Source organism: Ochlerotatus camptorhynchus, unplaced genomic scaffold (assembly GCF_037179485.1).
Source record: "Ochlerotatus camptorhynchus isolate MF236.1 unplaced genomic scaffold, CSIRO-AGI_Acam_v1.1 ptg000324l, whole genome shotgun sequence".
NCBI classification, from domain to species: domain Eukaryota; kingdom Metazoa; phylum Arthropoda; class Insecta; order Diptera; family Culicidae; genus Ochlerotatus; species Ochlerotatus camptorhynchus.
The window spans coordinates 4,751,484-4,777,618 of record NW_027040812.1 but is presented as its reverse complement, the minus strand read 5'-3'; the positions used below and the strand labels follow the sequence as shown (position 1 = coordinate 4,777,618).

General features: G+C 36.3%; 1 protein-coding gene across 1 annotated transcript in view; it reads right to left on the bottom strand.

The window, feature by feature from the left end:
* Nucleotides 1-26,135, bottom strand: part of mwh (multiple wing hairs) — a 357,850-nt gene that overhangs the window by 295,733 nt on the left and 35,982 nt on the right. Inside the window, exon 2 of the mRNA XM_065229917.1 lies at nucleotides 14,292-15,178. Within this exon, the coding sequence (XP_065085989.1) occupies nucleotides 14,292-14,530 (239 nt within the window). The 5' untranslated portion in view covers nucleotides 14,531-15,178. The remainder of the gene's footprint in view (nucleotides 1-14,291; nucleotides 15,179-26,135) is intronic.

Genomic DNA, 26,135 nt, shown 5'->3' with positions numbered 1-26,135 from the left:
GGAGACACCTAGCAAATCAAGGAAATCATTAATTGCTTCATGACAGCATTACTTGGTTGAATTATGATTGATTAATTAATAGCCAGAGGGATTAGGCATCAATTTGTTATGCAATTTTGTTCCTACAACAACAAAAGTAAATAAATGTTTTCGTCTTCTACGAAAACCATTGCTGTATTTTAGCTAACATGGCAGGAAATAGCAACAGAAGTTCCCCGTTTTATCTATTACTATATAATGCAACATGCAACACATGATATAGAATCAACCGCTATTGGGATGGCATGAAGGCATGCCCAACGCATCCCGTTAAACGCCAAACGAGTTCCTCAGACCAACGGGCTTAAAATTAGCAACCAATTTAATGCTTAGGCGAACAAAATTGCATGATCGAATGGAGATCGCCAAAGGAATAAAAAAACTCAACCCAACTGTCAACGCGTGTGGTTTGGACGAATAGATCAAGCTGTAAGTTTCAAGAATGTTTTGTTGAATCATGCGATAACATAACTGTTCGGCAGATAACTCATGATGAAATGATTGTATAATTATAGGCATAGCATAAAAATGAATTCCAAACGTGGAAGCCGATCACAAAAATAACATGAAGACATTGAATACGCCAATCCATTGCATGTCGAACGATCAAGCTACGATGAAACAATCAGCCCAATCTGGGTCACTTTTCATACGAATGCATCAAGAGGCTATGAGAGATTTAAGAATCTCCTCTTCGTACCTAAGCGTAAACAGTATGAACAACATTTAAAAAATAAGCCTCCGCCCTCCTTAAACTGTTAACGTGGTTTATAGACAGATATATTTGTTTACACAGAGAGAGCAAAATAATGAAACCTATGAACTTGTGTTAAAACTTGCATTATTCAACAAGCAAAGGATAATTACCAAAGCTTCTTGAGAAACATAAATGGATGTTAAATATACGCTTTTATTTGAAGAGAAGACTGAGAAGCAAAGCATACATGATGAGCAAGACACGTATGTATGAGAAAATCTGCGAATAAATGTATGGTAATTGGTGGGATTTGTACCCACAAATCCAATTAAGCACAAGGGCGCATTACACTACCGCTACCAATAAGGTACACCAAATACTTGGCTAATAACGTGTAGGACATCAAATTTAACCGAGTACACCATTTCGTTCACAAACGTTCTACACACTCGTCTCCTTCTGATTACCCTGTACCGCTCTAGCTTCTAAATATCAGTCGACGATGAACATAGCCATAGCTGGTAAATATCACAGCTGTCATGTGACAATGAGAAAACAGGTTCTCTTACTATCAAAATATGAAACTATCGATCAAGATATTTTATGTAATTTCCCAATGATAAAGCATTCATGAGATTAATTCTCATAGGGGTTTTACATTTACATTTTTCCCTGATTTAGATGAATTTAAGCAAGCAACAGTATGTAATCGGTAGAGTTAATGTATGTCTAAGATTTTCACGATACAAGTTTCAATATTATCAATAAATGAGCTAGAAATTGCGATGTTCACAACACTGTTATGTTCTGTCATGACAAACAAATCGATGAGATTTTGAAGAAAATCTCTATCACCGTTTCCTCATCCGATGATTGTGACAGAAGTATTTCTGCAAAATCGCGTGAGATGTTTCATTGATAATGACATTTACCAGCCCTGAACACAACTCTATTGGCTCAACGTCGCACATCCCCTTATCGGTACCCGTCGTATTATTTGTTGAAATCCCACGAGTTACCTTTAAGGGTTGAGTCATGTAATATGTCACGCTCAAGGGGGGGCGGGGTCTAAGATTTTGTGACAAGCAATGCATTAGGTGTAGGAAAAACGTCACGATAGCGGGGCGGAGGTAAATTTCTCCTCGATTTAGCGTAACATAATTAATACATGGGCTCTAATTTGATCGCAGATTTTCTCATACACACGAGTCCTGCCCATCATGTGTGTAAAAATAACTTGATAGTCGATCGACCCTAGCAAATGTTAAATATACGTAGGACAAATGGGGGTAAAATGCCCATAGCAAAATGCACCCTCCTTCTATCTTTACTGCTAGTAAATATGATGGCGAAAAATGACTGTCATATTTTAACTTTACCTGTACTATATGAATGGAAGCAAGGCACTATTAGAGGAAAGTAATTTGAGATTGAAAATATTTAAAAACCATTGTTGTACAAACCCATGGAAAAATAGTAATTTCTTGAAACAGTTGGTATCTCTGAACATTGCCAAAATTAAACATTTGATTGATGCAAGTTGATGGATACATCCTTCATCTTTCGGCTCAATAGGTTGTTTGGCATGTTTATTCGAAAAATAATAGTTATTTTCAACGATACAATTTGTAACTCTAAGTGCGCTCCCCAAATTGTAGTATGGAAAGCATAACTATCACGTTTGATATTCAAAAGAAAAAAGCAAAGATAAAACCTAAATTATACCATACCTATCTCCGTGGTATGAAATCAGTATACGGATTACGCCCCTAAGTATTTTGGAAATAGGTTTTTGTAGGCCTTATCAATTTCACCAGCTTTATAAATTGTAATATCTAGTCAATTTTCAATTAAATATCGATTCACTTTGTGCATTAAATGGGAACCTTTCATAATATGGGATTTCACGCCCATATCCGCTAAGGGGGTAATTCCCGATCTTTTTTTTCAAAAAATCAAATTTTTTTTTTCACGTTTTTTTGTACTTTAGACTATATACTTTCATCCCCCAAGCCGTTTTCCGATCAGCGAACTCGGTGTCCAGGCATAGCTGACTAATGGTAAGAACCCCCAAATGGTTTTAACTAAAGTCAAAACTTTAAACGCGTTTTTCTCGAAACCACATTTTTTTATCGGGCGAAGATTTTTCTCAGAAACTATAAGAGATATTGACTTGAATCTTTGCGCATTTTGTTCCTTATTAAATTTTTTGGAGCTTCTCCCACTTTCAGCCAAAAATATTAACATTTAACATTGTTTGAAGCACCTTAAAGTTGCAAAAAAGCGGGCTAAAAATCGCCTGTTTTTTCATATGGCTGCCATTTTGTTAATTTGCAAGATTTTTTGCTGCCAACGGGAGAAGCTCCAGAGAATCTTATGCAGATTATTAATTTCATCACGAAATCTGTTTCAGATGAAGCCGTTCCAGAGAAAAGTCTTCGCCCGTCCAGGCGTTTGCGGCGAACAGGGGTCTGTTTGTCGCCATTTTGTGACGTCAATAATGTCTTTTTTTATGTCGAAAAAAATTTATTTGTAAACTTTAATGTTCAATAAACAAGAATCCCAAAGAGTTAGGCGCATTACTATTCATTTTCCTTGAAAAAAAAATTAATTGAAAAACAGGCCGAAAAAAGGCAAAAGATTGGGAATACCCCCTTAAGAAAACCTCATTGAATTTTTTTCCTAAGTTAGAGAACAAAAATATCGAATGTTATGCATGTTAAACCAAACATCCAAGCACATATTGAGACGTGTTACTCCAACGCAACGAGAACCATATTTTGTGAACGATCAACATCAACTAGAGTTTCTCACCCCATTGTGTTTGGGTTCAATCCCAGCCAAGGTCGATGGGATTTTTTTCAGAAGCGAAAACATCTCAAATCACGACTTCCTTCGAAGGGGAAGTAAATCCGTGGTTCCGACCCACGTTTTGATGGATTCGATAGGTTCCAGGTTGTGGAGATTACCTTTCTGGCACTAGTCGTTGATTATTCACCAATTTGACAATCGACACTCGTCGATGATTGGTATTCGATTGCGGAACAAAAACTGACGTTAAATAATGAGAGAAAAAACTGGAGTTGCATTGTTCATCAACCAAAGATCAAACTTTTCAGTTTGGGTTTATTGATACCAACATACAGATCATCTCATTTTATCTGAGATAAGTTTCCTCCGAATACCGAACAATGAGATTTTATACCGATGTATAGAGATTGTTTTATTAATCAAAATGATAACTGCCTGCCCGCACTCAACTTGTAAGAGACAAATTTTGTGCAGGGTTACTTCCACTCACTTCGCTATAAAAAAAGTTTTTCGGAATTATCGAATCATTGGATGCTATTATGAAAGTTTGTACTTGTCAGAAACAAGAAGTGGTTGGAAGGTATGTATTTGATACATAAAACCTGCCAATTTCGCTTTCAGTGCGTCACAATCAGCCAATTTATGACTCATGAGCGTTCACTCAGAGTGAGCGCTCACGAATCGTAAAATCGCTGATTGTGACGCACTGAAAGCAATAATGACAGGTTTTATGTGTCAAACACCTAGTTTACAACCTTATCTTGTGATTTACAACTACTAACTATCGTTATAATATCTAATGAATTCATAATTCCGAAAAACAATTTATTATAGCAAGTGAGTGGAAGTAAGCCTGCTTTTGTGAGAGGCTTTTATCTTTTAGAATATGTCAAATGCCCAAAAATATATTCATATTCAAAATGTCTTATGCTTAATATTCTTTCGACTAGCGTTTTCCTTTTATCATTGGTTACCCAGAATGGCTAATCCAGGGAATTTCTGGCATTCGATAATTTTACCGTTTATGTCCATTAGAATGTTATTTTTTTTTAATTTCTTGTAGTTTATTTAATCCACCCTTAAAAGTTTCTTCTAAATTTTCCTGGAATTTTCTTCCGTATATTATTTTCCGATTTCTCACGGAAAGTTATATAAAATTAATTCAAATAGTAAATACCATTAAATACCTATTATAAAAACCTTTCATACCAATAACCTTAAAACAATCTGGCAACACTGATTGAACGATTCAAATTCTCAGAAATATGTTATGTTACAACAATTCTGTTTATGTTATCTGCCAGTTCGATCAGGATGAAATATCTAAAATCATGAAGGCTGAGTTTTTTTTTACCCATTAGGAGACCATGCCATAAAATGCACCCTAGGGGCAAAATTTCATTTTGCCTATATTAAATACATTTCCAAAACATTTCCGCAGATTTATTTAGCAGCATTGCTACGTCTAGGTCACTAGCAATGCTGATTCACAGATCATCAAAAAAGAAGTAAAAATGTATTTTTAATGCCAGAAAATCGTTTTGCTCCAGAGGTGCATCTTACCCCGAAGCTCTTACTGGACATCAATGTATGGAAAGAGTAATCATTTTGCAACAGCAAAACCCGGTAAGTAATTTCCCGTTTGTTTCCCGGAATTTAAGACATTATTGTGCCGGTTGCGTGATATCCATCGCAATTAAACTTAAAACCGAATACGATTGTTCCAAATGAATCACTACACATCAAAAAATATATCTTAATATTACATCCAAGAGGATGCACTTCAATTATGTCCAAAATCTCATGTATTTTTATGGTCACAAAAATAAACAAATGTAGTAAAAGCAGCGTAATGTCAGTATTAATGATAATTTTGTCTTTTTTGGCAAGTAATATTACACCATATTTTTGACCCGATATTATCTACGCTTTTTTTGTGAATTGATTGAGTTAATTTGCTGCGAGAATAAAATTATTCGAAATTAGTTATAAGCACACCACCAAATTATTTACCCGCACCGGAACCTGGAATCGAACTCGAGACGACCAATACGGCAAACCTTGACACTACCATCTTTGCCAACACAATCTACCAACACGTTGAACTGACGTAAACATATACACATGACTTTCGACAATAATACCGTTGAGTAGAGGCTGTATAATAGTGCACATGAATCACTTTTCTCGACTAGTTACTTCAGCTTTGTAGAGTAGAGTAAAAGCTGTAGAACTGCACACGTCTAAAAATAAACCTAGTTGACTGTAAAAATGCTTCCAAAGTAGCACTAACACAGTTAATTAGCTGAGTACAGATTGTTTAGTTGTTGAAAAAGCACTTTTGATGTTTATGTTATTCAGCAAGAGTGGTTGGTTGTGTAGAAGCCATCAAATGAGTAATATATTCACTTTGTTAGCTTTGTTTTGCAGCTACAAGTTGAAAGTTGATTAGTGTGTGTATAGAAGTGACATTAGCGTTTATTGGCTGATGTTATTCAGTGCGACTGACAAATTGAATAATGGTTGTGAGAAAGTTGAGAAAACGCTCTCCAAAACTACTTTGCTAGCTTCTGCTTGTAGCTGCATCTGCAGCTTTGTTTCAGCTACTTTACAGCACAATGCTGGAAAAGTTGGCTTATAAAGCTGAAAATGTTAGTTGGGCGTACATAGATGTATTTCAATCCAATCCTATCGAATTGTCAGCAGAAGATGTTGCTGCAGAGTATCGGATCGGTCCGAAACTTGCCTTCATTAAGAGTTGTACATGGTTTACAGCAAGGGTAGCTTCCAAACGAACTCACCGCAGATAGACAAGGCTATATGCTCACTCATCGCGAGTGTTTAGAAATCATAAAATCGCGAATTGGGACCTTCTGGAAGCGAAATTGATAGGTTTTATGTGTTATACACGAAATTTTCATCGTATTCTTGCATGCTACAAATACAAATTATCATGATAATATCTCATTGTTTCATACTTCCGAAAAAAATAATTTTAGCTGAAAAACTGTATATTTCGAGTGTACCCCATTAGGCATAAATACGTTAGGCATACGGACGTTAGGCATACGGACGTTAGGCATACGGACGCTAGGCATACGGACGCTAGGCATAATGGACGTTAGGCATAAAGTCATTAGGCATAATGGACGTTAGGCATAATATACGGTAGGCATAATGGACGTTAGGCATAAAATACCTTGCTGCTGTGCAACTCTAGAAACCTGTTTCGAGCATGGTAAACAATGCTTAAATTAGGCTAAGCGTTGAATAAAAAATGATACAAGTTAAACAAACAAAGCTTCTAGACTAACACAGGGCGTAATTCCAAAATGACCATATCGAGAAAATCGCTTCTGAATTTTGATGACCTAAAAATTACTCCTATTTCACGACTTTCCATTTTCTGGATGATTTTATAAGCTTGACATATAGTTAATAGTGTAATCTATCATCATGCAACACTAAAAACTCAAAAAAAGTTTTCTTTGTCGTGAAATCGAGAAGAAAACATCATACGCCCTGATAATTTCATACATGTACATACATACATACCCCCCGGATCTTCCACCCTTTGAACTGCCAACACTGGTGATACGCCGTGGAAGTACACCCTCAGGATTTTTTGTTTGTTGTTCCGCCTTGGTTCTTCGTTCGCAAATTTTGTGAGAGTGGAATTACGCCCGGGGATTTTTTTGGTCTTCTTTTTGTTCGTTGTTTACACGTGAACTATCAATCGGATGCATTTCAAATGAATCGGGCGTGACTAGATACTACAGACTCAATACGTTTGGCATAATAAAACGATATAATTCGTAGTTCTGGTCCAAGGCGTAACAACCAGATGCATCTTAGAGTTGAAAGTTGGAAATACGCCATGTAAGAAGAAACGTTTTTGATGATTTGAAGTGATATTTTCTTCTACTTTTTCGTGTTTATCGAGTAGTTTGTGAACTATTCTCTATATATGTGGCAAAATATGGTTTGTTTACATTTTGGCTCTTCCGTCCCTTTCAAATGTTAGTCTAGGTTTTTTTTAATAAGCACAGTTTGGAATCCATTATTTATCATATCATAAGTGACGTAGCTACATATTTACTTAGATCCAAGATTAGTAGCGATAGCGGTTAAGTAATCTAGCAATGAAAACTCAGCATAGTTTTGAACTATAACTTGAAATCAATCGCATCTAGAAATAAAAAAAAATCACACATTTGATGTAATATATTCTTACACACATATTACAATTGTCAAAGAAGAAAAGATTTTCCTCAAAGAACAGCTCATGAAATAAAGAATGGTGAATTCTGTGATTTTTCATTCAATAACAAAAAAACAGCTAAGGTTGAATAAAATATGATGCAAAAGAACAGCTCATGAAATGAAGAATGGTGAATTCTGTGGATTTTCATTCAATAACAAAAAAAAACATACCAGCTGCTGCTATACTTTTCGATACAACGATTATGTTTTTGTTGTCATCAGAATGAAAACTAGCGGAACCGTCTGCTGATGATGTGATGTGAGCGATACTTCCATGAACAGTGACGAGTTGCCGAAACAAACAAGGAACTGTGGCAAACGTACCATCTGTAACCCAACACTTTGCCTGTCCAAGACGTCGCAAGTTTTCATGAGTTCCAAAAATTAAGGCTCTTTCATTATTGTCACCGAAGTCAGCAATCAATATATGGTTCCCATTATCATCCTTCTGAAATTCATCGGGTAGATTATGCCTAACGTCCATTATGCCTAACGTCCGTATGCCTAACGACCGTATGCCTAACGTCGTGTACCCGTATATTTCATGGTTGGCTGTATCAACTACTGTGTGGGATCTAAATCCGTATACATAAAAATCGATTTGAAACAACCTTATACAAAATGTATAGTTTATTACTGAGGCGTACGGATTTCAAATTATTTTTCAGATGTATGTCTATCTTTTTTTACCCTTCTTACAAAGAAGGGTATAGATATCACTTGAAAAACCGACTATCGATCCGAGGCCCGAAGGGCCGAGTGTCATATACCATTCGACTCAGCTCGACGAGATCGGAACATGTCTGTGTGTGTGTGTGTGTGTGTGTGTGTGTGTGTGTGTGTGTGTGTGTGTGTGTGTGTGTGTGTGTGTGTGTGTGTGTGTGTGTGTGTGTGTGTGTACGTGTGTATGTGTGTATGTGTGTGTGTATGTAACGAAATGAATGCGCTCACGTTTCTCAGCAACCGCTTAACCGATTTGGACAAACTCGGCGCCAAATGATAGGTCTTGGGGTCCCATTGAACGCTATTGAACGGTTTTGGAATCGGTGAACTGGTTCCGCAGATATGGCCGGAATAAGATCCGGTGAATATGGGCCTTCACGCTGGATTTAACGGAAAACGTATTAAAACCACATCAAATTACTACAGAATTCAAAAATAAGATCAATGCAAGTCGTGTTAAGTGTTCCAGACCACATTGGACACACTTGGACATGTTCCGGGTACCCCGGGGAAGTTGCTTGTATATGAATTGAATTAAAACCCATTATATCACATTAAAATACGATGATAAGGTGATTGGTAGCCTCACCAAATAGACTACACCCGGATATATTCCGGGTACCCCCAGGCAGTGGCGTAGCGTCACTGGATGACACGGGGGTGGGGGGCTTGGTCACTGATAATGACAATAAAATAAATAAACTTGAATAAGTAAGAAGGGTCTGATCACACCATAGGTGGATAAATTCGGGTTTTTATTCTTTATTTTAGAGATTTTTAGCCTAATTGTATGTTCATCGATTTCGCGTGGTATATAACGGAATGGATATTGCTTGTAAAACACGTCAGACTACAGTAGACTGGACATGTAGCACGGATGCCGGACGAACGATAAGCAGAGAACTGGGAAAACATCGCACACGTTGACTTTTCTGTAGTACTTATCTTCCATGGCTACAGAAAGCGATTACCTCAGAACTGAGTCCAGTGGAGAAAAACCTTCGATAGGTATAGATTCAACGAGCTGAGTTGCAGCCCATCAAGTAGAGGACGACGGGGTAAGACGGTCATCCTTTAGAATATTTAAACAATCAACTCTTTAAAAAAAATACGATGTAGAGTTCACGCCATTTACTGTTTTAGAGCTTTTATATTATATATCATTTAAAATTAATGTTACCATAAGGAAAACACAAGTCTGCTCGATGTACTTATTGAAAAAATAGAAGGTTTTCTTTAAATTATGAGGTATTACAGAAGCTGTCACAGTTTGACTTGTACCGGGGCAAGACAGCCATCTTTGGTTGGGATAAGCTATGCCTCAAGGTTGAAACTGAATATAGTAAATAACAATATTTCGTTTTTGAAATATATCAGGATTATTTAGGATCCACCAGAAAATCCGAAACATCCGTAAAAGCAGTCAGTTTAATAAATTAGATTCTGGATTTTATAGAAACTTATGTTACCGTCATTATAAGTAAGATGATCAAGGAATTCCAAATGGTGATGGTGCACAAGTAAATTAGGAATTCCCTCACTACGTGGCGCTAGTGTACATGTGGTCTTTCTGCATCTACGAAGTCAAGACATGTACATGAAGTCCACACACAGACTAGTGTTGTGTAGTGAGAGAATTCTGAACTAAACAGCCTACAAATTAGAAGACATTGGTCACCCGAAAAACTTTCCCGGAGACGACAACTTTCGAAATAGTAAAGATATCAAGATATATTTTATACAAAAAATTGACTTGTATATTAGCGCCGCATAGTGAGAAAATTATGTGATATTGTTCTTTAACCAATCCACCTTAACCTACTGTGCAATTTTGCCGAAGGCAGTAATGTGGCCGTCTTACCCCTAGAGGTGGCCAAGCTTACCCAACTAACAATTTTAGCAGCAGACTAGCTTATACAGCCAAAATTTACCTTATGCAGCTAGTTTTTGGCTGTACAAGCTGAGCTGCAGCTAAAATTGTTTGTTGGGTACCCCGCATGATTTTTTTTTATTATTATTATTTAGTCTATTTTTGGTTAGTGATAAAACATCATCAAATGAAAAGGAATCTTTCTGAATATCAATGTAATTTGGAAAAGTAATCTAAAGATCAATATTCACTAAATTTATCGCAGAAATTGTATAATTTTGGTTAAATCTTACTTCAAGCTTAGGGTGGGCGTCTTACCGCGTCGTTCCCAATCATTTAAGTATGCCCCCTAATCCACATAACTCTGACATCATTGACAAAGCTAACACGCAATTCAGTTTCATCTTCAACATTTCCTATAGGTTTCATGATCCTGTATGCTTAAAAACTCTAGTCAACTCTCTTGTACCATCTTGCAATGCTGTGTAGGTAAACGTTTCAAACAGTTTGAATGGAAAATACGTTTGCTAGGTCCACATTTCATGGAAAAATCCAGTTATACTTCCATCATACGATGGCTGTTGTCAACTAACGGGTGTTCAATAAAAAATTAGATTTTTTCAGTCATATAGCTAGTAAAAAAAAACTTTCAACGAATTCAGTATTTTTTATTAAAAACACAATGTTTATTCTTCAAAAAAAAAACATCAATGAATATTGGAGAAGAGACCCTGGTCAGCCGTACGACGCAACTTAGTAGTGATGCTCTCACAAGAGCGCTGGACGGCAAATCATTATCATTTTTTATTGAACACCCGTTATTGTAATGTAAAACCAACTTAAATTATTCAATACGGTTCATGTTTGTGCGTTTCAACAAGTTCTACGCGTTTTTCGACTTCAACTACCCAGTGGGAACATATATAGGTGGTAAAGTAAGGAAAGATGATAAGTAGTCTGAATCTATTATCGCAAATCATCTTTCATCTTTTTTTTTCTGATTGTCTTGAAAAACGGTAAATAGCTGTTAATTTCTTTTATAAGTAAAGCATTTAGCTACGGAATTATTATTTTACCATTCAACTATATGATGAGGATTTCGACTTGACTGATCTATGGACAACCCGATCCCCTAGACTATGGTAGTGAACAGGTGTTCTCTGAATATTAATAAGCATAATTTTTTTTAATTTTCGTGAAAATTTATCCTGTGTTGATTATTTATTTTCACAAACTGAAAATCAACCAATGTTTGATTTATTTAGTACTAGCTGAGTGTGCCCGGTCTTGCTCGGGATTCAATATTAGCTTGAGTTTATGCGTCGATTTAAAAAAAAAGCATGCTATATTGTACGTAGCCCCCCCCCCCCCTATTATCTAAGGGGCTACCCCCTATGATTATCTCCTTATACCCCCACACTCGCCCCCACATGCCTAATTTGGTTCCATTTGCTTGATTAGTTCTCGAGTTATGCAGAAATTTCTGTTTCATTTGTATGGGAGCCCCCCCTTACAGAAGGGGGAGGGGTCTCGAACCATCATAAGAACCTTCCACGGCCCCAAAAAGCCCTGTATACAAATTTTCACGCCAATCGGTTCAGTAGTTTCCGAGTCTATAAGGGTCAGACAGACAGACAGACAGACAGACAGAAATTCATTTTTATATATATAGATTGCAGTCAATTCTCCCTTACTCAATATTCTCCGTAACTCGATGGAAGTCCAGGTTTTTTTAAAACTTTATTTAGAGCCCATTCAAACATTACGTATTGCAAGAGGGGGTGGGGTAATCTGGAAATGTGTGAAACACCATGTATCAGGTATAGGAAACGTACGTGACAAGAAGGTGGGGGGTATTCAAAAATCAACTTTTTTGCATAAGGGGCTGTTCATAAACCACATAGACAGTGTATTAAGGGGGTGTGGCTATTATCCACAACCCACACAAATTTTAAAAATTGTTTATGGACACTTGTCTACGCAGGGGTATGGGGGGGGGGATGGCAAGAATCCCAAAAAACTGTCAACATAGTTAATGAACAGCCCCTTACGTGCCCTTACAAGGTTTTCAGCCAGGGATTGGTTCACGTTGGGAAAATCCAGGCTACTTCGACCACTTTTCCCATATAAATTTCCATAATTTACCTCAGTAACACGGTAGCCTTCCTAATACGATGGTACGATCAATGTCGAGATTAGGAAAATTGACTGATTTTGTTTTCTCTGAACGATTAAAAATTAAATAAAAATCCTCGAATACAATTATTGACAAACAACGATGGATTCGATTCGATTGAGAATCTACAGTGCTTTCCAAAAAATATTATTTTAGAAGCCTTCCTCCTCCGTTTGCATGGACAATCATCCATACATTTTTCTAACAAAAACTGTATGAACTGTAGCATAAGGCCATCCCTAAATTACTACAATCATTATCAAATATCGGAGAATCAAATTTTACATTATTGTTTAGCAATTTCTCTGATACTTTTTTGGTTGTAGTTTTAAGAGATTCAATCATTTTTAATTTGGAATATTTAATAGTCAATCAGTTATGGACATTGCATAAAATGATCGCGTTAAATTGGTACACACTAAGATTATGTCACAGATTTTTGTGAAATTATACCGAAATCTTAACAGTTCGGTAAACAGTTCGGATTTTTCACAGTTTTCAGTTTTTTTTTTAATATTGTCATTTTAACGCTCTTGGGTCATTCGTGACTTGTCCGAGGGTGAGATTTGAACTCGTGACTTTGGCGTGATAGGTATGGATGCTACCCACTATAAAACGCGTTAGCAAAGTAATAATATCAACAGAATTTGCCATGGAATTTTCATTGTCAATTGCTACATAAAAAGTACATGCGATGTCATATTACCCCACTGGCACATATTACACCCTGTTTCCCTTTTAAGATGTCATTAGGGGCTGGCCAGATAACACGTGAATTTTGTTTTAATGTTTTTAGAGCCCTCTCCCTCCACGTGATTAGTATCCAAAGCAATGGTTTAAAAATGTGTGAGGCCGTTGACATTTGCCAATCTCCTGGCCCTAAACTGTCCACGTGGAACCGTAAAGAAGTTTAACCATTAATACGTTGTTAAAATCTGTATATTGTTCAGACATGCTTCCACTCGCTTGCTATAAAAAAAATGATTTTCGGAATTTTGTAATCATTAGATGTTATAATTATATTTTGTACTTGTTAGATACAAGAAGAAGTTAAAATTTTTAGAGATGAACTAGCCTATGGCTAAAAATCTCTTAAATAAAGAAAAAAAAGTTATAATTTAAGTTGAAATTTAAGTGTTTGACGCATAAAACCAGTCAAATTCGCTTTCAGATAGTCACAGTCACAAAATTTAAAGGTTTCATGTGTCAAACACATACTTTGCAACATCTTCTTTTAACTTACAAGTACAAAATATCATAATAACATCTAACGATTTTATAATTCCGAAAAACATTAAAGTAAGTGAATGGAAGCAACCCTATACAACTCTATACAATATCCCAAATAATATATGACTATACCAGTGAAAACACCGGACATGCTATACGGTAGATGTTACACATGAAAAGTATGCAAAATTTGCAATGTTTTGCGAAACAAACAGGTTCTGTAATGGGGTCGCCGGAAGGTTTTAAATATAATTTTGTAATTTTTATGATGCTTATTTTTCGAACAAAGTGTTTTTCCTCAAATGCATTGCTTCTAGAAAATCAGCTCTAGAATGTTTTATACAAAAAAATCTTTCTTGTACGCTGCAGCCCATTGCAAGAGCTGCCATTACATTCATGCAAAGGATGGTACAAATCTATAGAAGTTGGTAAAAACGCAATAAACAGCCATCACTTGTCATCACACCACAATTTATACTCACTTTTTGCCTTTCTGATCCACGCTATCGACCACGACGTTCCAGGTCCGATGAATCAAGTAGAGCAGAAACAGCATTCGGGAGTTTTCCGGATTTTGCTGTTGCTGTTGTTGTTGGTTCTGATGGCTACTCCTGGAGCCAGTATTGGTTGCTCCATTCTCGTAACAGCACCGTTTTCCGTTACAATCACCATAACTACGAGGCAGCGTAGATTCATTAGCACTGCTTATCGAGTTGCCCATCTTGAATTGATCACCAATTGTCTGCCCCGTCGATTAAATTTTTGATTAATTTATCTATCTTGGATCGCGTTGCGCAGAACTCGTGCCCACCGTTTGCCACAAAGTACCAAGAAAAGAACTCACGAAACGAACACTCCCAATTCTAGCCAGGTTCATCACTAACTTTTGATTTTCTTCGCAGCAGTCGTAATCAATTCAGCCTTTTCTTCCGCTTTTTTCCCTATTGTATCACTTCCAATTTATGATCTACAAATTATTCTTGACTGTACCACCACCACCGGCGAGCACTGAAGCAACACGACTTGGAGGCACCCCCGACTAGTTACGGATAATCACGTTAAATCAGATTGAATGCGGGAATTTTTGCATCGTTTGTTTTGCTCGAGGCGATTTTACACCACTTTTTTCCTTCTTTCTGCGGCGCACGCTACTCAACAACACCGACTACCTATGAATCTCGTGCAACATCAGGCCACTTATGCTCCAAACCCAGGTGCGTTGCTTGCGTTGCTTCCGAGGGCTCCGGGATATGTTTTCACGCTTCGATGCAAGCAAATTTTCTACTTGAAGCCGATTACTGTTTCTGCCTGATTCAGCCGGTGCCACTTTTACTCGCCGCCTGGTCCGGTGTTTCGGGCTCCAAGATGCCTGATAATGGAATGTAACGAGAAGCATATAGGAAATGATTAGTAATTTTGCAACTTCAAGTTAAATTAGATTAAGTTGGACACACTCCACCCGGTGGGCGGTTCGATTGGAGGAAATAAAGCGGCGGAAACCGGCAAATCGATTAAATGTGGCCATCACGAGGGGTTTGTGACGTCTGAAGAATCAATCAGATGAACGAGCAGTTGGTGAAACGAACAGCCGCAGAGAGTCTTTCCTGCGTGTTCCTATCCATTAGTCATTCAAGAGTGATGGCAACTGATGATCGATTTCCGGAGAACTGAGCACAGTGCAAGAGTTGGTAATTTCTAGCAGGCATTAACCACCAGTAGCAACCCACGTAACTGTGTCGGTGGTACTTTTGAACTATGTTTGCTTCCTAAATTAGCTGTCGATTACCCGGCGAGATAACGTCTGTTGTGAAATCTTACAGTGAATGTGAGCTGGTTTTAAGTTCGAAAAGCTGTTACGTTGCTATCTCCAGCAGTAAGGTGGTTGGAAAGTATTGTTGCATCGATGCATGGCTAAACATTCTGACATTTTGATTGGGAAATTAAAATTGTGCTTCCACTTCAGCCTTGTAGAGATTCACAGCGAATTTGATTAAAGTAATTGTCTATTTGCTAGAAGATAAAATTGGTTACCAATAACAAGGCTAGGTACCGGACCAAAGTCTGAGATCAAATTAAAAACAAAATTTGATGTTGTGAAGTCGCTGATCATGATTACTCAAGTAGCTGTCGTTTTGGTCGTTTTAACGGTTAAAATATCAAAATTGAGAGCAAGAAAATCTTCCTGTGATATCACATTGAAAACTGATTCTGCTATCAGTGAGAGAAAACTGAAAACTCAATTTGGTGTACAATTTTTTCTGCTGATAACAAAACGAGTATTCCATTTTCTGCTAAGGCAATGAAAACAAAACTGTAACAACATATTTTTAAAGAGCTAATGTACAGCAAAATAAAATCAAAATTTGTTATCAAATCTGTCAATCGTGTAAACTGAAATCAACTTATTTTTTCAGTTTGATGTTGAATTTGAATTCAATTTTCTGTTATTTTGATGCTGAATTTTGCTCGGGTACCAAACACAAACTATGCAATACATATTCATTTGTGTCTTCTTGACGAGCAGTTGGTCATTGATTGCATCTCCAAATTCATTGAATGAAGATGCATTTTCAAACTAATCCTTTACTGCGCGTGCATGTTATATTCCAAAAAGCACTTGGATTTCAATATAAATGGAATATTTCACGGATTATTATATTGGGCAATATATATCAATAATTATAATAAATACTAATAATTATTGATTATAATCAATCCTTTAACAGCATGCTTGAAATTGTTTTTGCTCAAATTTGCTTCTGTTGAATGGAAGTGCGAAAGCAATTTATTTAAGTACACCCAACCGGTGGATGTAAGATTCGCTTACAATTATGTGGGATTCATCATCAGAGGATGTAAGTGGAGACCGCATGAACCGAGGATGCAATATACCTAGCTGCGGTCCAATGCAAGAGAATTGGAGACCAAAAATGTGGAGTATATTAGTGAGTGAAATGAATTATGTCAAAAAAAATTGGAAAAAGGTTGCCGACTGGGACTCGAACCACGAACGTTGTGGTTATCAGACCTGTGCTTTCTCCACTGCTCTCTCCATGCTTCTGAATATGGATAGCCTAAAAGCAAACAAGAAGCGCTCATTTCCTCTCACATTTGACTTCGTATGCTTTTTCTGCTGGAGAGATTTGAGGCAAGTTTTATTTTCTTTTTTATCCTTTATTTGAGAGATTTTTAGCCATACTAGTTCATCTCTTAGTTTGAGGCAAGTGTGTGCGTCGTTCTGCCATGTTATACATAAAAATCAAGGCAAATGCTTGCTTGTGTAGATGAAAGCACAGACAGAACACGAAATAAAAAAGGCAAAAAAAACCATTACATCGCCTGCAAGGTCAACTTCTAACATTCGCTGCGATGTTCATGAACAGAGGATGATAGGAAATGGAACTAACATTCATTGTAATAAATTTTTAGTTTGCGTGTACATTTGCAAGAAAATTTCCATCCCGAAAAGTAACTCAACCGGTCAGGAATTCAACCCACAACCTTGTAATGTTTTCTACGCCCATAACTGACTAAGCTTAAAGAAGACTCACTAGGATTTAAGGCTTCATGTAAAACACAAAATTTATCATCAACCGGAAGTAACTTAGCAAAATACTTGATATATATAAATACAGCCATTCATGCAGCAAAACGATATAGTGGTTCTCTAAATTTCATAAAAAAAATTGTTTTTTTTTTATCGTAAAATATTATACCCAATTTTTTTTTATTTGCCTTTAGGGTGGTTCAAAAAATCGATTTTTTTTTCAAAAATGACTTCTCAAAAATTTATGAGTTTTGAACCACGGAACTCACAGATCAAAAATTTAAAAAATGAAAGGCAATTATAAATACGTTGTGTAGACAAAATAAGCGTATCTGTCAAGGATAAGCAAATAAGGTAGTGGAATTAAATGGAAATTACTAATCCTTCTCTCTCTCTCTCATTATACTGGTGTAATATTTTGCGTTTAGGAACAAAATTAGTAGTTTTTACGAAATACTGAGAACCACTATATCATTGTGCTTTGGAATGGCTGAATATATATGTACTATGAAAGAGACACGCTTTCGAATCATTCTTCTTACGAATACAATGTCCAATAAACTGATGCAAAATTTTAAATTTGGGCTCGCTTCCAAATCAAGTCCTGATTAGCCTCTCAAAATGTGAACTTGTTTGGTTACACCGTTTGAAAAATTCATGTAAATTTCTTTTAGATATAGCGCACATAAAATTAGCGCTAGATTTGGTGTAAATTTACACGATTTTTCGTGTTTCCGAAACATTAAAACATAGCTTAGTAACATGGCATGGAACAACATCATTTGGGTCTATTTCGGATTTGAAAATGGTTTTCACTTAAGTGCATACTATTCCTTATATTTTAAGGAAAAAATACGAAACGAATTATTCATCGTGGTTTCGAAGGAATTCTCGAACTTTTCCTTAAGCGACGCACAACGGTCTCGTCCACTGTTTTGGCGATTTTATCCTACCAATTTCCGTTTCGATGACTCTACCTTTTACCTTCAGTTCCCTCTTCGTAATTTCCCAGTAGTTTTCAACAGGATAATTGGGCGGATGGATGTTTTCAGAACAAACTGGACTCCGTTGTCATTGTACTATTGTTGTACTTCCCGGCTGTAGTGATAACTAGCAAGATCCGATCAAAATGTCACCAGACCAGTGAAGGGCAGAATTTGCTTCTGGAGACATTTGGTTTTATAAACCTCCGAGTCCATCATTTTCTCAGTGACGAAAACCTTTGTCTTCTAACCGCTGCTGCAAATTCTCTGCCAGATCATATATTTGGGAGCGAATTTATCCGCAAAAACAAATTTGCATCTGCTAGAGACACCTCCTCGAGTCTTCGCCTTGTAAAATGTTGGCCCTAGAAGCTGTGAAAATTCGCTGCACTGTACTACGGCGGCATCACACTTTTTACTCAAATCGCGATTGGACATATTTGGTTTGCTTCTGATGGACCTCACGATCTTTCCATGGAGCTAACGGTTGGCAGTTCCACTCCGGTGTTTATTTTGAGGCTTCCGATTTTTCTTTAAGGAATCCCTGTACGCAGGGCTCTACATTTTCGAAGCTCTAAAATGAACTCAAGTTTTGTTTCTCTCATACAAACGTGTTCAACGCTTCATTTCTAAAACGCCTAGCTAGACTATCAACAAGAAATGATAATGAAAAAGAAGCACGCTTAGAAGGAAACGCTGGCTGTGGATCTTCTCGTGGTTGCTTTGCTCATCCCTTTCAATGTAAGTAATGTCGATTTTCTAGTTAAACGAAACCTCATTATGGCTTTCAAATCCCTTTCACGAACACTCTATCACCGCTCTTTCAATTTGTTTAAAATGCGTTATGTCCCGTTTTCGATCTTTTTTTTAGATAAATATATGGATGGAAGATAAATTAAACATATTACGTGTAATCTTGAAGTGTTTTGACGTGAGAAATGCTTTAAATGTGTTATTTCATTTTCCGTCATATACGTCATGAAACCTCTGTTGATGTGTTTCATGAAAGAGAAAACTATCAAAGTCGAGCGCTCTTCGCTCATCCGTTTCACCGAAGCTTGAAAGGAAGACCAATGGAGCGACGGGAGAAAGAGAGACAAGCGATTGAACATTTGTTTGTGCACGCCGACTGAGGCTCTAGAATGCTGCGAAGCTGTTCGACTTTAACAGAAAAAGAAAGCCAGCAGTCTCTTCGTCGCATCGATTTGGTCGATTGAAGCTGATACTGTGACGCCCTGCCTGCCTTTTGAACACGCACCATACGGTGGAGGAAAATTCAACACTTTAGCCAGCTTGGACGCGGACCACGAATGATTTTCCAGGTGAATGTGGACATTTTTTTTCTACGCTCCTCTTGCATGGTGACTGTCTTCAAAACGAGAGCGTTTTATGTACTGAAAGTACACCGTTTTTGTTATTGTTGTTGTCAACAAATAGACGTCCACACGCTTCCGAAAATGTCCACTAGGAGCGTTGTATTAAGCAAAAGAGTTTGTTACATTACTAAGTGAGCCATGGTTTATTTATATGTTTGCTGCTACCAATGCAGTTTTTATTTAAAATTGATTTTTTTTTTCTCAAGAGTAACTTTTGAAAAAGGAGTGTTCAAAAATGGATTAAATTTAAATTAAATTAAACAGCAAAAAAGTTCAATTTAATTCCACTTAATTAATTTTGGTATCCATAACAGATACGTATTTCGACTACAATGTGCAGTATTCATCAGTGTCATTCCCACTAAAGTCTTATCAAAAAGCTAACCCCCTTAAGTACTCATCCTCTAGGGAAAAATGTCAAGATCAAATAAATGAAATTACATCGTGTAGAGTTGGAACCTACCTAACTAATAATAACCGAAGATTTAAGTAAAGTAAAGGAGAAAAATCTGTTCAAATCTTAAGGAAAAATTCCTTTTTTTTCCTAAATAACCGAAGAGTTTCGTCCCATCGACATGTTGCACATATTAGAGAAAATTTTAGAACTTGTTGTAAAAGGCCAGCTGTTAGAATATTTAAATAGTAACTGTTTGTTGATACCGGAACAATCGGGATACCGGGAAGGCCATTCTTGTGAAACCGCGTTAAACTTAGTGTTAGCTAAAGGAAAGAAAATTTGGAGCATAAAGATACGATTGTTGCTGTGTTTTTGGATCTAAAACGCGCTTTTGAGACAATTTCTAGGCCCTTATTGATGAGAACAATCAAGCGCTTTGGAATTTCGGGTTCTGCATATAAATGGTTTGAAAGCTATTTATCTGACAGAACACAAAGGACTGTTTTTAATGATTTCGTATCTTGTCCCGTTGACAATGACCTTGGAGTGCCTCAGGGAAGTGTATTAGGGCCCCTTTTATTTATTATGTATATTAATGACATGCGACGAGTTTTACGGTTTTGTGATATTAATCTTTTTGCTGACGATACTGTGTTATTCATTGCAGCTAAAGATTTAGAAGAAGCTGTTTCACGCTTGAATGAAGATTTGCGTTCTCTAAGTAGATGGTTGAAGTATAAATAATGTCAATTGAATATAAGTAAAACTAAATTCATGGTAATTTCGCGGAATCGTATAGATGATGATGTCTCTGTTGTTATTGATGATGAGACAATTGATCGCGTTCAGGAAATTAAATATCTTGGCGTGATTATTGATGACAAACTCAAGTTCAATTCTCATATTGACAATGTCATCAAGAAAATTGCCAAGAAGTATGGAATTCTATGTCGCTTGAAAAACGATTTAACTATTGGTAGTAAATTACAGTTATACAAATCAATCATCTCCCCTCATCTAGACTTTTGCCTTCCATTTTATTTTTGGCCAATGAAACACAAATATCGAGATTACAGCGTTTGCAGAATAAAGTAATGCGTTTGATTTTAAGATGTAATAGATTCACTTCCTCAACTTTTATGCTGAACGCTTTGCAATGGCTGTCAGTGAAGCAAAGAATTGTGTTTTTGACTATGGTGTTCATTTTTAAAGTAGTTAACGGTTTGCTGCCTCGATATTTGTGTGATCGGATTGAAAGAGAAAGTGATTTTCATAGATATAACACTAGAAACGCGAAAAGAACACCACATCTTTTGAATAATGCTTCACAAAATTCATTATTTTTCAAAGGTATAAATGTTTTCAATTCGATGCCTAGACACATCAAGCGTGCAACTACACATACAGAATTCAAGAGACGCTGCATTTCACATGTAAAAGCTGTTTATTGAGCAGTTAAATTTTTATTAATGGATAAATCATGTATCTTGACAAAGTTATCTCTAACGGATTATTTTGTATGGAGACTGTCATATAGACATTTTAGTAATTGGTGTAGCATATACAAAAAACTACATTGTTTGCCTCGATGGTGATGGTGGATTTTTAGTTTTGTGATTTTGTAGTAGTAATAGTAAAAATAGCTTTGAGTAGTCTACAATGGTTTGAGTCTCGCGCGCGGAATACAGGTATAAATGACTAATACGTGGAAATTGTGGCAAAAGCCTTGAATTAGTAAAGGGTTGGCTGGAAGTCGTTTCCTTGGATATAGTGCTGGCACTGCGGAAGCTTAAACGTGTAAATTCCAGGTCACGTGTAAATCCCAGGTCCCAGGAAGTATTGTCGAGAACTATACTTGGACTTTTGATAACTAGTTACACCTTTGAATGTTTTTGGTTGATGCCTATAACATATTTAACAGGACATTCATATCTGTAATTGTTACCAGCTCGATTTTGTTTGCAAACCTGGTTAAAATGTTTATATTTAATTATCTTAAAGATAACTCGTCCAGCTCAAACCTTTGTAGGGGTAAGAGGTGGGACCATCATCATCATTCCATGAAATTGTTAAAATCAATAAAGTTCTAGAAACTATGAAATACATTTGCAGCTAGTTACAAGCTAATACTCTTCGCCAAGTTTTAAGGCATTACTTAAGCTTTCTTTACTAAAAAAAATTTAAAAAATTGAAGCGGGGATAATTTGATAAAATCAACGTTTTACGTTTGTTTTTTTTTTTTCAATAAGGCCGGAACAAATTTCAAGTTTTTCTTTTGTTAACACCCCCTCCCCCCTTCAAAGGTTTAGAATATCACAAAGAGGGAAATAAAATAAAAACTTTCAGTGTATATTTATTTTTCGAGTATCGTTATTTCATTTGGGTATGGATACTAGCTTTGCTAGATTTTTCTATGTTGTAGAATACCACTTTGTTTTTTTTTACAGAATGTTTACTTAAATTGGTACTAGACCGGTACGGCATAACAGGTCCTTGAAATCGGATCAGCCGGTTTCAGTTATTGAAAACGAATTTTATCGAACTCATTCCAAATCTTGTTTGGCAACTCACTAAGTAAGCCACCTTCAATCTGATTGATCCCCCTTGTTCGCTGAGCAAATCTTCGTCTCGAACCATTTTCATTGGGTCGTTATCCGACATTGTTACAATGTGCCCAACCCGACAATGTGCCCGTAGTCGCCCGATTTTCGCATTCGATCTGAAAAAAGTCAACTTACAAACCTGCTGCAATGCTACTTAATGTTTCAATTCTTTTCTACAGTGATTCAACAATTCTAAATCCCATCGACGAGCTAAATCCAATCTTTTCAAAATTGGTTTAAATTTTTTAGAAGTCAGACCAAATAATAAACAATTCAGGAAATTCCTAATTGAGGTGACATTTTTCAATGCAGATTCAAAACTGAGTCATCAACATTGTTCTATCTGAGTCTAAACCTTTCTGTTATGTTATTCAATCCTTCTTAAAGTTTTCAAAGCATTCCTGAAGTGATCCAACATATCTCGATTCTAAGCTTTAAAGAATTGGTTTCGCATTTTCTGGAGTGAGACCACATTAACTGATTTAATCTCTTTCCTAAATGAATCCAAGGTTTCCTGCGTTGATTCAACTTTTTTCGAACTGAAACCAAATTTTGACCTAACGGGTTTGACATTTTCCTAAGTTAGCCCCAAATTTTTGTTAACTGCTTTGGCATTAGGCTAGGACACAATCTTTTTGAGCTCATCTAGCTGTCCTAAAAGTGTAGAAAGTTTTCCGAAGTGAACCGACACTTTTTTGAGCTTAAATTTTCCAAACGGAGTCCAACCTTTTCTGAAGTGGTTCAATACCTTCCTTAGGGAGTCCAAACTTTTCTATTGAGTGAGTGAATTATATTTAATGTTAGTCTGAGCTTTCCTGAAGTGATTTAACTAACTTTTAACATAGATTCCGCTCCCCTAGACTCCTTCATCGCTCTTGTTTATATCCTTTAAAAATTAGGCTGAGATTTTAAAGAATGGACCATCGTGTGTTCATACCTGATGGAAGATTTTTTTTAAGCAAGCACAATTATTTAGAGAAAACTGGGTTAACATCCACAAAAGTAAGTATGTTTATAGAAATTTGAAAAACAGGCTTGGATTTTATAGAATAGACCATTGTGAGTTCATACGTAATGGTAGATTTTTTTGAAGCCCGGTTGGATTTCGGTTCTATCGTTTGAAATTTGTGCTTTGCTTTTATAGAATGGAACTTGCTGAATCTGTACGTGAAGGACCAACCTGCTTAATATTCACAAAAGTAGACATTTTTATCGAAATTCGTTTTGCCGAACTGAATGTTGGCTCCTATTTTTGAAAAACAGGCTTGTATTTTATAGAATAGCACTTGCTAAATCCATAGGTTGAATTTCTAAATTTTTGAGAAAACCGTGTTTAAATTCACAAAAGTACGTATTTTCATAGAAACTCTGATTTTCTGTTTTGCCAAGTTGAATTTCGTCTCCGATTTAAAGAAATGACTTTGTTATGGTCCTTGCTAAATTCATATTTTTTTAAGCACACACAAAGCCAGGTTTAAATTGATAAAAGTACGTATTTTTGTTAAAATTTGGTTTTTATGTTCAGCCAAGAAGGATTTTGGCTCCTTCCTCGGAATATTAGGCTTGGATTTTGTTGAATAGACCTTCCTGAATCCATACGTCTAGTAAGGGGCTGTTCATTAGCTACGTAGACAGTTTTTTGGGATTATTGAACCCCCACCCCCTCCCCTGCGTAGACAATTGTCCATACAATTTTTTTTTTTTAATTTGTATGGGCCGTGGATAATTGTCACCCCCCTCCCACTAAACTGTCTACGTAGTTTATCAACAGCACGCGCAATTGTTGAGAAAACTGAGTTTAAATTCACAAAGTAGGTATATCAATTTGGGTTTCCTGTTCTGTCATGTTATATTATACTATCGAAATTAGTTTATGGTTTACCCGGAATTTATCAAAACCCAAAAATCACACTTATGCGTGAAATGTCTTGTTGATAACCCGAATATTGCACATAATAAAGTCAACATTTGTGGCTTCTGTTATGCATTATTGTAAAAAATCACGCCTTCAAAGAAGTATAATACTAAAGCAAAGGCTAAGAAATAATGTAAACGCTTGAAATATACGGTTTAGATGTGATGTAAAACGAATTTTGAATGTTTTTTTATCCCCCCTCCCCCTCGACTGGTGCTAGCATCGAGTGACAAAAGGAAAGCTTGTGATTTGTTCCGGCCTTAATGTTTTTTTTCTTTCAGTGTATTTTTTTTCTCAAATAACATTTAACTGCCTTCAACTTACTCACAGATGTTATTTTGATCAAATCAATCATTTTCATGTTATGATTTTTTGATAAAATCTAATTCATTTTTTAAACAAGCAATTTTCAAAAGTTACTCTTGAGAAAAAAAATTAGATGAGAAATGCAAACATTATTGGTAGCAGTGAACATGTGAGCAATGTTTCATTCAATTTGGAAAGGGTCGAGACAAGCGTTTGGTTTGAAATTCCATACTATTTGTTCATTGCCTTCTACCTTTTTTCTACCTTTCATACATACATACTTTTCCTATCCCTACCAGTTATAAGGACGTGGCCAGGACAATCCTTAACTGTTGAAGCGGGATATGTCTTTATCTGGGAGATAGTAATTATTTCCTACTTACTATCTGTCCAGTAATATATATCCGTCTTGTTCTTAAAAGTTTTGAATTCTACCACCTACGATATTGTACAACTTGTTCTATGCTAATGCTAATGCTAAATTGCCTTCTACCATTTTTCTATCTTGCTCTGATAGAAAAATAACAGCTGTTCTTGTAGAAATTTTCTACAGCGTCTGTTGCAGTTAATTAAATGAAATGGTTATTAATTATTTAAGAGATTGATAATCTTATGACATAATCAAGTTTCAAGCAGCTGCTTTTTGAGAAACACTGAATTGTGCAGTGTGACGTGATGTTTGTCCAGAAATATTAATGTTGCCTGTTGATTTATCATAATAATAACACATAAGTATCTTTAACTATTAATATCTTTTTTTAATCAAAATGTGGTATTCAAGTCGTAAAAATCCAAATGTGTCGTAGATAAATATGGCAAATTGTTAGAAAATATTAACAAAACGTTAGCTTTACCCATAGTAATACCCATATAAAATACAAATAGTTTGTGCACAGTCAGTTTTGAACTAAATTAGTTCAAATTTTGGGGGATGATCAGGACCCGATTTGGAGCCGTTTTAGCACTGTGGACGAAAATTTCATATTTTGCATCAGTCTAATGTTCAATTAGTTTTATTTTTGTTATCACACTCTTTTCATCAATTGTGAGCAAAGCCAGATGCAAGATCAGTGCATTAATGGTTGACCAACATAATTGTGGCTAATAAAAGCGGAAATGCATGCATCATGTTAGACAAACAAATGATGTTGCTTTCTTTCAGCAAAGTCTACGAACATCGTCAGATGAGATTCAGAGAG